A 13,386-nucleotide genomic window follows, 5' to 3' on the forward strand; every position below is an offset into this window, starting at 1 on the left:
AATTGTTCTTCATTTAATATGCTCAGAAATTATGAACCAACCTGTAACCTTATCGTAAGTCAAAACAATCGCAAAAATTACGACTTGCTGTAATACTTTGATGAGTAATTTTGAAGACGTTGTTTCATTCTATGTAGGCCTAAAATGTTTCTTGTTAAAAAAATATTTTTAGTTTATGTTGTCATCTCAAGTTCTCAACACAAAGGTTGTTTTGGTCTTAATTATTCACAAAACAGTTTACACTATCTTTACCCGTGGCCTACTCCAATGCCGCGGAGTGTAAAATAGAGTGTAAAACAATTTGAACAAACATCAAAACAACAAAAATTGTCTATTGTTTTTCAGCAAAAATCTAATTCTAATTACTATTCAAAACTAAAATAAATAAATTTAAAGTCTCGAAAATAAAATTGAATTTGTAAATAAAATCCTCTATTGAGTATACCAATCCTGCTTGTTTCCAACCTTAATGTTATGATTGTCACTTTACATGTTCTTTTGAGGTAATTTTAGCTTGTGTTCCTTAAAGGACCACACAATGGAAAATAATTTATAAATAAAAACTTTTTTAAAACAAAACGTTTTCAAACGCACTAAAAAGTAAAAAATAATTTATAACTATGTGGAGAGTATAAATACTTGTAAGATTTAAAACGAAAAACGTTTTTCGTTTTAAATCTTACAAGTATTTATACTCTCCAAATATTTATAAATTATTTTCTACCTTTTAGTTTTGAATTTTTATGGATGTTAAATCTATTTCAATTATCTATATAAGATTAAGACAGAGGCATGTGGGAAATCTAAGGTTTATTTGAGTTTATTTTCATATAATCATGTATTAGATTGAATGTATGGCCTACCTACTAACTATAAATATATCAATCTATTTAATTTATTGTTTACTTTATAGAATACTAAATAAATAACAAATGACATTATTAACAAACACCTTTACATCTGCAATCAGATTGTTTATCTTTATTTTGAATTGTTTGTTTGTATAAATAATCTCTTGGGAGCATAACCTGTACCTCCCTCTGCTCTTCGAACCGTCAAATTGAAGTATTTACAGCTGAATTAAATTAATTGATATATTTACATTCTTTCAAAATGTAAACATGGAAAATTTGGAAGCCCATGGGGCGTGTAGCACAGGGGAAATATGAATATTAAATTATATGTTATTGCATTGTCATCCATTTGTGAGCTATGTTTCAAGTCTCTAGCTCATCGGGAACTTAGTGTAAAATTGATTGCAAAATTTGTACCGGACAAGAAAGCGAGCTAATGAAAACGTTTTAATAAAAAGTGGTCCTAGTCTTATGTCTTATACCATGGTAATAACTTCTTCCCATGTGTTCATTTTAAATCAACACACATAAACGGAGAAATAAATTTGTAAAAATATGATGTACAGTATTTTAACTTGAATTTTCTAGTCTATTGTTGACCTTGCAATAAAATTTCAAACTCGAGTATCTATACTTTTTGACTCGATAGTAGGTACTCTCTCTCCTTAGTGATGTATGAAGGGTTTTAAGAGAATCTCCGCGTTCTACAATGACAACGAAAACTCTCTCCCTGTCATTGCCTCCCCTTGGATTCCAGGAAGGACAGCGGGGGAGTATCGGTGCGCCGCTGGGGCGGGATTATGGGTCGCGGGGGAGTTTCGGTGTCTACCTAGATTTTGCGGGGGAGTTTCGGTGCGCCCGTTTTCCGGACTAAACTCATGAGTGTAAAAAAACATAGTAGTGTGGCAAAAGGATTTTATTTTAGAAAGTTAGGATGACATGAGATATGGTAGACATTGAGACTTTGTAAATAAACCATAATCAATCGATATAAATTACGGTAAGTGATCTGTCAATACCTTGAATGACAAGGTTATACTGACAATTTCCTTGAAGACGTCATGCTTAGGTTCATGCCTAATCAATACAGCGTAGGGTTGATTAATTTAAACATTTATATGGATTCGACTGTAAAAAACTATAATTTTTTATGGAATATGTAATGCAGATTCTAAAAACAATAAAAAAGAATTATATTATCTTGGGTAATAGTTGAAAAAATTTAGTTTTAATAGGCCGTCGCAACAAATTTTTGAATAAAATATAAAAAAAATACTCTTTTTAAGGAGGAGGCAAGGGACTTCAGTCCCTGAGCCTTTGTAAATAAACCATAATCAATCGATATAAATTACGGTCCAAAATATATGTAAAAATGTGAATGTCGTATTCTTATCACTATTTGCTTGCATAAATAATGCTTGATATCTTTGATACTGACTACCAAACACCATGTATATATTAAGCCTACATCAAAACATTCTGCTTGTCCCTGACATTATTGACGAGAAGGCAAAAGGTACTGTGAATTGTATTATATTCTTCTACTAAAATATTCATTTGGGTAACTAGCGCACAAAGTGGCCTTTTGTTGCATTCTAGTAAAGATGAATAGCACATTCATGAATAGCACTCTGGCATGAATAGCACAACAACATTTTCCTACACTTGCCAAACATAATAAGCCATATTGTGTTAGTGTTTTAGGTTATTTTTACGCACCAACAAACAGCTCTTTCTTATTCTATGCATTTCTCATCGTTGATATATTATTAATGTAGGTCCTTCTATTAGGTTTGAAGAAACATTATTTGTTATTTTCATGAACTTTTCTGGTTTTATTACCATAACCAATTTCACAACTATTATCATTTGAACTTATTTACATAAACTTCAAAAGTAATAAATGATTTACCCTTTAGGCCAATAAATACTTGCGTCTGGTTGAAGTTGCGCTCAAAACGCCCGGCAACAATTATAGTGAACAGATGAGTCACAGACAATATAATCTGAATATTCAGTCATTGTTGCGAAAGCGAAGTGGTGACTTTGGATAGTTGTTGCGGCGCTTGCATTTTTCTCTTTTGCCAATTATTTTGATTACGGAAAAGTGGAACACTGCATGAAATAAGCTATCCCCGTATTATAATCTGTGGGAAAATACCTCTTTGTCCACATGTGTTAAATTAGACATCTAAACAGAGTAACACTTACACTTGCACTTCCATTGCAACCACTATTAACATTTTTTTGGGAGCGAGCTGGTGTAGTGGTTAGAGCGCGGGACTTCAGTCCCTGAGGTCCCGGGTTCAAATTCCACTAAATCACCAATGGATTTTATCTAGTGATAATGCCGCAACCCCTAGGTCTAGCCTGAAGTAATGTGAAAAACAATCCCGGGCTTTAAACTATCACTCACTTTTTAGTACTTCGCGAGTAGTTAGAAATCAACCAAGATAGTACCTACCTACCCTACCTATTAGAAAATATAAGTGATTTTTTAGCACAACTGTTACTATGATATCTATGTATGGGAAAATCAATGACTCATTTTTGCCTGACAAGTTTCTTCGCATGAAGCGTCTCATTAAGGCTCATCAGCATCACGATCAATCGCCCACATCTTTTAATTGACGTGTTTAGGTTTTAACCTTAATCATATAGTTTTGGCACAAGGGGAACCTACGATCACATGTTATAACTCGCTATCACAACATGTACTCCATAAAACCCCATCCATGTCCATATGTACTCAATTGATTTATTTTTTATTTTTTTTATTTCCCTGTTTTTGTAGGCTACAGGTTAATTGACCAAGCAACCCGAAAAATGTTGTGTTTGTTTTCAATTCTGCCTGCAATTTTTTTTTTAATTGGCTATATAATATAAATGCACATTCTGTAAATATTTGTATAGTTGCGATTTACTGTCCTGCTGATGCAATTTAGAGCAAAATGATAAAGATAGGTGTTCCTCTTTTCCAGATACCCATCAGGCACAGTTAAGTACCCAGAAAAGGGAAGGGGGCTCAAGAATAAAAACCCCCAAACTGAACAGCATAAGTGTGTTTTCTAAATTTTTTTTCTAATAGAGTGCCTACAAAAACTGGATATCAGTTTGTTGGTAGATCCATTGATCGATCGTGGAAAGATAAGAAAGTGCCTTGCCTGATTCCAAGACTTAGTTGAACGTGGTTAAACAGACCAATGCAGATTTTGTGTAATAGATTTGGAATGATCAAACCCCCTGTGGCTGGATTTCCTAACCCCCGGTGGCTTGAATGTTCTAACCCCCTGTGGCTGGAATGTCCAGCTCTAGACCAGAGAAGGCTGGGAAGGTGATATTGAGGCCAGAGGAAATCAAATAAAAGGGTGACCTTCAGCTATTAGGATTTAATGAGATCCTAATTTTATGAAAATATTAGAGAGCTGCTACAAAAATCCACAAGGTTGAAGTAGCCAAGGGTAGCTATAGCCTCCCCCTCATTAAAATGTGAGTGTGTTTGTTCTGTTAGATGATTTCTTCTATTCAAATAATTGTCATTTATTTTCCAGAGGGCAATGAGGGTCGAGGAAGAGGAGTGTGGAGAGGAGGATGTAGAGCCTCAGTACAACTTGTTATCAGACAACCTGCGTCGCAGAGCCCCTGCGGTTCTGCAGTGTTCTATGTTCTGCGGAGGGCGACGCTGCAAGTATGAGACTCCAGAGAACTGGGACTCATCTCACATGGCTATCAGGGGCATTTACTCACATTGGTAAACCTCACTGATTGACCCTAAACATATGACGCACAATGTATAAAGAATTGGTAGCTCTATAAGACTGTTTGGGGGAATGAGTTTTTTTGAACATGGACAAGATAAGTAAAAAAAGAGTAAATTTGTCATCAGATTATATAAATATTTTATAACCGATCACTTTTTTTAAATTCTCAGTTAATTCCTGAGCAGACAGTCATTTTTTACTTTCTCCTCCCATAGATATTATAGTGTTATAGGGCAGAATCTGGTATCTGACCCTGTCCTCTGGTGAGAAATTACCCAAAACCAGCCAAAGGCGGAAAATAACATAAGATAAACCACACCAAGAACTGTTCAGTCAAACAAGGAACAACAACAACAAACATGAAAAACAACCAATAAACTCTCAAATAACTACTCAATAACTTACCATAACCATCACCCAAGTGCCAAGGTCCAAAAATGAACTTACTAATAACAGACATACGTACTTTAAATTTTAAACAGTTTAAAATTACAAGTAATTAGCAGCTGTTATGAGCATAGATAACAAAATTTATACCCTAACTGGCACCATTGGCTTCGTAAGCCAGGTTAACCCCCCTTCTCAGAAAAATCAGACTAATATTGTGCGTAAATAACTTATGTTAGACTTAAAAAATTACATGAAGCTTATAATATCTATAATTAATATTAACGATGGACCAGTAATATTGATTTAGAACCAAAATAATCACGAGTGTTTCATGAAACATTTGTAAGTCATGTGGGCTTTAATTATTCAAAGCCGTAATTTAAAAGCCACTATCCTCGATTGATCGTCATTCATTAAAGAGTCTGTTATGACAATCATCAGAATATATTGTTTAGATCGGAAAAGTATAATTTCCTTGCAACTTAATATCTCAGTTTCATATTGATTATATTATTTTTGTATTGATTATCTTAAGGTTACAAGATAACTGGTGTAATATTTAGAGTAATTTCAGTATTGTTTTTCTTAGTCATTTTGTGTGGTATAATCATTGTAACATTTTTTTGAGAGATAAATTTGAATAATCATTTTAATGTTAGGATAACTGATGATATACTAGCCATGGCTCGACCTTGTACTGAAATCATCATGAAGAAGAATGTCATCAGACAATTTCAAAGGTTAGTTTGTTAGTAAGTACTTCAATAGGGTCAAACTCGAGTAAACCAATATGTGTTAAACTTTAACGGGTAATCAAAAAAATTGTTTGGTTTTATGATATAACTAGCCGTTGCCCGTCGGCTTCGCCCGACATACTTTTCAGTTTTATTATGAACCGGCTGAATTTGTGACTTCACTATTGGCTAATATGACCTTTTATATTATTTTTCTGTATGCGAACAGTTATTAAGGATTGAATCCATTCTTATATAGCCTAATCAACGTTGGCTAGAATTAGACATATTGGACTACTGAAGACAAACTAAGGGAGAAATTCTTCATTTGAAAAATTAACTGCTTTTCTACCAAAAGCTTCAAACTACTCTCTCAGGAACAACAACGTAATGTGTTTTCCATGTTACAGCCGTTCTATCTCATTGCAGTAACAGTTATTAAGGATAAAATCCAAGTTTATATAGCTATATGTTACAAAGAAAAATGAATAGAAAAATTTGTTTTGACAGGAGCAACCATTGTTCCAACATCTGCTCCAGCTGTCATCTCTTTTTTTTTTATCAAAATCTGTTGGGAGTCGGGTTAGTAGGCCTACTCATGTTTGATTTAATTTCATTCTGTATACATTTTTTAACGAAAACTATCACTATTTTACTTTAGGTTGGCTAGTGGTAACAGCAAGAACTAAAAAAGGTTTATTATTGGAAATTGTTCAATGTTTTTATGAAGTTTACAGGTTTTATTCGGTATGGCTGATGTACCCGTGATTTGCAACAGGGAAAACAAAACAAAAATAATAGTGCTGCATTCTGTTGGTAAACCTTGTAACTTTTTAACGCTATTGAACATCATAGAACCCAACTTGTTGGTTTATTTGAATCATCTGTCAGTAATATTCTTTGGTTCTTTTTTAATATTCTTTCAAAATCACTGACATGGGTACCTTTAAGAGGGTCCCAGGGCTAGGCTCTGAACGTTATCACGAAATTGATGGTGTATAAACCTATTCCATGAAATTATACATGTATGTACCAAGTTTTGTGGCCATTGGTACAGCGGTGGCTGAGTTTATCACTGCCAAATATAAATACAAACAAACATCCTCTTTTATATTTATATATAATGTGCAACCCACATCTTTTTATCTGAAAAGACAAATCTGATAATTGCACTCGGATGCTTTGTATTCGCCATGCTCCAATTCTTTACAAACACATGTTAAAGATGAATTTACTCACGAATATGCTGTTATAAATATGCAACAAAACGTTAAAAATCTACTTGTCGGGTTGTCGAAAAGTAAATCACATTTTTGTATAACATAAACGCACACTGTGAAGGGAATAAGAAACTGGACAGAGACAAACTAAAGGTAGAGAACAAGAAAACATAACTAATGGGCTTACCATAAAACAAGATACAGTATATCCTTAAGGGAAAACAAAACCATTTAGTTTAAAATAACTCGTATACAGTACAACAATATAACTTTTTAAACATGAGCCGTTATTACCAAGGAAAGATAAATTATTAACAAGTGATATTATTTTTTGTTATTTAGAATACAAATTTATCTGAACATTTTGGTTATTTTTACTAACTTTTAGTTATTAAATTTCAATATTTAATATTCAATCCATACAAAGGTCTTCTACTTTTTAACTGTATTAAATGTGTAAATTTATGATTGATCACTAAGAAAGTACTCTGAGCCCATGTATATTGCTAACACTACACTAGTTTTAATAATTTACTGTGAAATCCTAACCATGTACTTTCTAGGCAACTTGTGTTTCACATTCACATGAAAATGTAACAATTGTTAATCAACATAAATGGGAAATTTCAACATTAAACTTATCATAACTTTTAATAAAACAGAATAATTGTAAAATTAAATGAATATTGAAGAAACTGAAAATGCAGTATTGGCCAGTTTAGGAGTAAAGTCTCTGATAAATCTTCAAGAGCCAGGAGAGCATAAGAACTGTGGGTGTCCACTTGAACCCAGCGGCTTTACCTACGAGCCCACAACCTTCATGGACTATGGCAGTAAGTTTGTTAACTATACTCATTACATTACTATCGAAGTCATTTTTATAATATCTTTTATTTGTTAGCCAGCCTGACCATGATCTTGAACCTAAACTCGATCCTAAAAAACACATTGTTAATGGGGATATGAAGGAAGAATAGACAGTAGTATACGTCTATTACTTTTCCCCTTTTTGAAAAAAATGCACGATGTGAAAATAAATTCACTTAGGAATGCTGTATTGAAATAATTTAATGCAACATTATCCTTTAAATTGTGTTTAAGGGATTGAAGCGGAAATTGTCCACTACAGTTAGTAAAAACAAGTTTTCACAACATTCCAGGATCTGCAATGGGGTAGCGGATTTTTATCCCCCTGGAATCTTACCCCCTGGGCAAAACTGACGTCACAAACCAGGGGGTAAAATTCCGGCCGCGAACTTTTGAGCTGCACAACATCTGTTCGATGGATTAAAGGGGGAGTTGAACGTATATTTTCACGGTTGTGAATTTAATCAGAACACATCAGATTATAAAGCCCTAGAATGTACGGCCCGGATATTTACCCCCGGAAATTTAGCTCTTGGCTAGATATAGAAATAAGTGAGAATGATTAATTTTATTCTTTCAGTTTTAATTTAATACTATATACACATCTTATTATTAAGTAGCTTATCTTAATTTATTTTTAACCTTAACCAATCAATCAGGGTTTGAATTTTAATTTTAATATTCGAGTTTCGGGATTCGTTTTTGGGGCCAACTGTTGGTTAATATATGTATACAAATATTTGGGTTTCCTTGCAGTAGTCAACACAAAAATTGGTCGACTGCTTTGTACCGGATGCCTACAACTACATTTTACAACAGGTATTTCGATGGCCTTTTTCACTACAAACCCTCATGATTTGTGCCTGAAGAAACAAAAAGGCATATATTGTGTTATTGTAGGACCACAACAGAAACTGAATACATTTTTTTCACCACGGCGGTATAATAAATTGTTAAAGAAATGTTCACCCAATTATCATTTAAATTTTATAAGTTACTCAGTTTATTATACATAATTAGGTACATATTAATCACAACAGTTGGCCCCAAACCCAAATTTCGAAACTAAACAGCGAAACCTGTTTACTTAGTTGAGAGTACAAATAAATTAAGATAGACTACTTAATAATAAAATGTTTACTATTAAATTAAAACTGAAAGAAGAAACTTATCATTCTCAATAATTTCTATATTTGGCCAGGGGTAAAATTCGGGGGGTAAAAATCCGGGGGTAAAATTCTGGGGGTAAAAATCTGGGCCGTACATCTACAGTTGTCTAAACGCTAGTTATATGGACAGGGGGTAAAATTCCGTTTTTTATTGCTAATCTAATTTATCACGCTCTGTTTGTTTTCATTAGACTTCCAAATACGCGCGGGTAAAATTACGCCCGCGAACAAACTTTGGAGCGCTCAGGTTACTACGTCATAGTGACGTCAGCTTTGCCCAGGGGGTAAAATTCCAGGGGGATAAAATTCAGGCGACCCTCTGCAGTCTGGTCCTGCCCTCAAAGTGAGGAAGAATCTAAAACATGACAAGTTTCTTACCAAGATCATGTAGACCTCCTCACACCTCACACCCTCACAGGACCTCACAGAACCTCACAGAAAACTATAAAGTAGTCAGAAAAACATGCAAAAACAAAAAACGATCAGATGGAAAATGTCAATGCAATAATCCCTCAAACAACATAAACCCGCCATCACAAAAAATGATTTTCAGGCACCTGTAATTACGATCGTACGTTGTGAGATATATCAGTCATTGAATGTGTCACAGAGTGTAGTTTTATTTAAATTGTTGAGGTCAGTAGTGCAGAGATTGACTGTAAGAGGTAGAGGGAAAAATACCAACCAGAACATATAGGGTCATATCAGACATAAATATAACATTAATTTACCGATTGTTCATATTCCTCTAAGAGTGGAGGTGGGAAAATGCCCCTCGATGGTTACATTTAACATACATTGTAGATTATTCTTTATTATTGATCATTGTGTGACTAATATTCTAATATTGCTTGTCCAGTCTACTATTACAACTACTCGTGGGCTGACTATGGTGATGTCAAGGTTACATGGCTCTTGGATATGGTAAAGACTATGAACCACACCCTAACTGAGGGCAAGGTCGCAATCCATTGTCACGCAGGTTTGTGCTATACCAGTCACTAAATATTCTGAGCCTGACCATTCTATCTGCAACTTTAAAAGATAATGTATTTTAAAAGGAAAACATATTTATGTTTAGTTTCTGTTATGATACATAAGGGTTGTCCGTTAATTAAGATCTCCGTTTAGCTCCTGTTGTTGCTTCCCATCGAGTTAGTTCAAACCTGAGACGTTGAATTCTTCACTTCATCCACTATTTTTATAGCCGATTCTCACCCACTGTGGAAAAATAGCTCTTGTCATAGTAGCCCAAAACTGTGAAGATGAAAATGTATTCTCCCGCCGAATATGAATCGCGTTCCCTAATTAGATTTTCTAGGGAATATGGTAAACCTCTATTAAAATCTGTTTACAGTTGACAGATGTGTATGCATAAAATGTGCATACGTGGCTTAGGGAGTTTGCGAACGGCTATATACACCTTGAAAATATTCTCTACGTTCAAACACGTTTCTCCATTCTCATCTGTCATTATACAACAGACTTAAACAGCAATTGACGCTTTAGGTCATATAGAAATCTAATCACTGAACATGATTCATACTTGGTGGGAACAGCGATTTTCCTTCACATCGAATTCTGGTATGATGATCCTAATCCTCCGATTAATATAGTAAGCCTAGTGGATAAAGTAAACAACACAGCACCATCCCAGATTTGAACTAGCTTGCATATCGGGAAGTTGGTCGAGACCTTATTTTACGGATGGCCCACTTAAGTTGTAATTCAAATATAATTGTAATTCAATTTGACAACTAAAACTTTTTTGCAGGGCTTGGTAGGACTGGAGTGCTGATTTCTTGTTATCTCGTCTATAGTATGAAGTTTCGTGCCAATGATGCAATTAAATTTGTTCGGTTAAAGAGGCCAAACTCCGTCCAGTCAAGAGGCCAGATATTTTGTGTTCAAGCATTTGAACGGTATTATAGGCATTTCAACGTAGTGTTTAGTAAAAAGTAAGCATGTTCATTTATTATTTATAGTTCCTGGGAAAAAGTTTTGGAGAAATATTTGTCTCTACCAAAGTTTTAAGTATGACTTACTTTATTATTGGCTTTGAATGATATGAGGCATTTAGTTTGTTACGATTAGCAGATAGATTGCATTAAATAGAGGTTAACTGTAAGAAAGGACCGTGAGGTCCTAAGTTCGCCTCAATAAAGAAGGATTTTCATTTCATTTCATTTTATTTCATTAATTCTTCTTAGGATTTGCCAACTTTTTTAATGTTACTGTTGGGTTTTTGTCAAAAAAATGTTGCTACCTACATTTACACAAAATCCCCCGGCGCAGCAAACCTGCCAACTAAGCAAATTTCCAAAAAAAACTTTTGCCTGAATCGTTTTTCAATCAAATCTATTTAAATAACATTAGGTTTAACGAGTACCTAGGTTTTCTGCTACAATGAAACTAATAAAGTGTGTTTTTATTAAAATATTAACAGCTTTTAGTATAAAATAAATAAATTTGCCAAGTTTGATCAAAATATATCCACAAACAAGCAAACTACCGGTACAACATTTTACTATATTCTCCGTAAGAATAACATGTGAATTTTAAATTTACAATTTTTTGAATTTTCTCCATTACCAATAACCGTCCGAAAACACTTTGATATACTAAATTTATTTGTTTTTAAGCTCTTTTAAAAGGTCTAGAAAGAAATTGGAAAATTTTGTATGTTGAGGGTCAAAAATGGGAAAACCCATTTTCACCCCATAAAACTCCCCGTAAACCCCGTTCCCAAGGTCCAATCATGCTGGTTCGCGAACTCATTCAAGTTTATCCAGCCCTACACCTTCAAGCCAAATTTCATCCGGACAAAAATAACTCAAGTTTTTGGCCTCTGGGGACATCAGAATGAAAAAGTAAATCGGTCCTCCTGGGCCTAGGTCTTACCGTGCCACCTACGGTAATAGCTACTTCCCTATAGGAAAATTCGCTAAAACTTGACATAGATGTTCAGTTTCCAAATATCATCATGTTTGCAATGGCTAATGTTGTTTGCAAAACTCTAAAAATGTCCTGTGTATACTTACAAAATGTAGCACAGTATTTTTGTATAGTTTTTTTTAAGATAAGCTGTTTTTTTTTATATAGCTGGCTCCTAATTTTACGGTAGAATTATGTTGGTTATTTATTGTTTTTAGTAGTGACTGTAAATACTGTTGTAGATCCTATACTATATTAATAAATTTACGGTACAGCTATACATTTTAGTGATTTCTAGTACTATCCACAAGCATATACCAGCTAGTATAGGCCTATAGCCTAATATACAACTACCATGCTTGTTTTTCCAAATACTATTAATTGTAGAACAGTATAAAACATAATAGACCTTATCAACAGTATTCTTAATAACTATGTGAGTAATATACATTGAAATGCTAACAATCAACTAATCACATTATAATATACATGATGAAACTACCTACTATTTGGCCTATTTAAGTAAGGAAAACATTAAGAGTTTCTTATCGCATAATGTTGATATGAACTAACTTTTAAAATGTGTCGATGTTAAAAAATGTGTTAAACTCAAAATAAAAAAAACTACTTCCAATTAGTATTGTATTTATAATTCCCATTGCTATATACGTATTGACATTTATAGATAATGTTGTTGATTTTAACGTATTTACGATTGCAGGTTACTTTTAAAGCAACCCAGAGTGCCAGAAATAACGCTTCCTACCTACATATTAACTCAAAAGATAATGTTACATGGGTATGAAGCAAGATGTATACAGCATATACCTAAGGTTAGTATAATTGTTTATGATGTATTGTGCAATTTTAATAAAGGCTTATGAACAGTATATTATATTACGAGCCTATTTTTAAAACAATATCTTAGTTTTTATCAAAAGAACCAAGTTTTTGAGGTATTGGTATTAAATGAAGTAATTGCATTGACATGGTTTGCTAGTGCTAGTGCCTAATACCGGTTAGTTCTTTTAAGCAGTTGTAAAAGTCTAAATTCATATTTTACTATCTTCTGTAATACCATGGGGATATGTAAAATGTCATTAAATAGTATATGAGAAAAACATCTGAAGCCACTATGGCATTGGAAATGTTAATGCATATTTTACTGTAAGCAACATTAGTATAAATGTGCTTTTATAAAAAAATCCTTTTAATCAATTTACCAAACCAAGCAAATCTCAGTAGATTACTCATGTTTTCTTCTAAGCAAAAAGCAATACCTTAACAAGAAAACTTAGGAGAGGCTTTAGCAACCCCTGTGCATCAGAGTCTGATGTTGGTTTCTGGCATCTCGGTATGCAGTAAAATGTAGATAGTTAAATATTAATAGATTGTTTGCAAGTACAAAATAAAATGGTACTATTTGAATCAGTTAAAACTAATCAATGATGTGTGTT

The 13,386-nt window shown here is 33.6% G+C and overlaps 1 protein-coding gene across 2 annotated transcripts in view; it reads left to right on the forward strand.

Annotated features, from left to right (window-relative positions):
- Nucleotides 1-13,386, forward strand: part of LOC128998426 (protein tyrosine phosphatase domain-containing protein 1-like) — a 28,135-nt gene that overhangs the window by 4,681 nt on the left and 10,068 nt on the right. For both annotated transcript variants that reach the window (XR_008491204.1, XM_054424550.1), the window contains exons 2-7: nucleotides 4,406-4,605; nucleotides 5,665-5,745; nucleotides 7,677-7,792; nucleotides 9,855-9,977; nucleotides 10,770-10,953; nucleotides 12,651-12,762. Coding sequence is in view for 1 of the 2 variants with exons in the window: in XM_054424550.1 (XP_054280525.1) it covers nucleotides 4,412-4,605; nucleotides 5,665-5,745; nucleotides 7,677-7,792; nucleotides 9,855-9,977; nucleotides 10,770-10,953; nucleotides 12,651-12,762 (810 nt within the window). In the remaining variant the exon portion in view is untranslated. The remainder of the gene's footprint in view (nucleotides 1-4,405; nucleotides 4,606-5,664; nucleotides 5,746-7,676; nucleotides 7,793-9,854; nucleotides 9,978-10,769; nucleotides 10,954-12,650; nucleotides 12,763-13,386) is intronic.

This window comes from Macrosteles quadrilineatus, unplaced genomic scaffold (genome assembly GCF_028750875.1).
Source record: "Macrosteles quadrilineatus isolate MER2022 unplaced genomic scaffold, UCM_ALF_1.0 Scaffold_7__1_contigs__length_78375512, whole genome shotgun sequence".
Classification (NCBI taxonomy): domain Eukaryota; kingdom Metazoa; phylum Arthropoda; class Insecta; order Hemiptera; family Cicadellidae; genus Macrosteles; species Macrosteles quadrilineatus.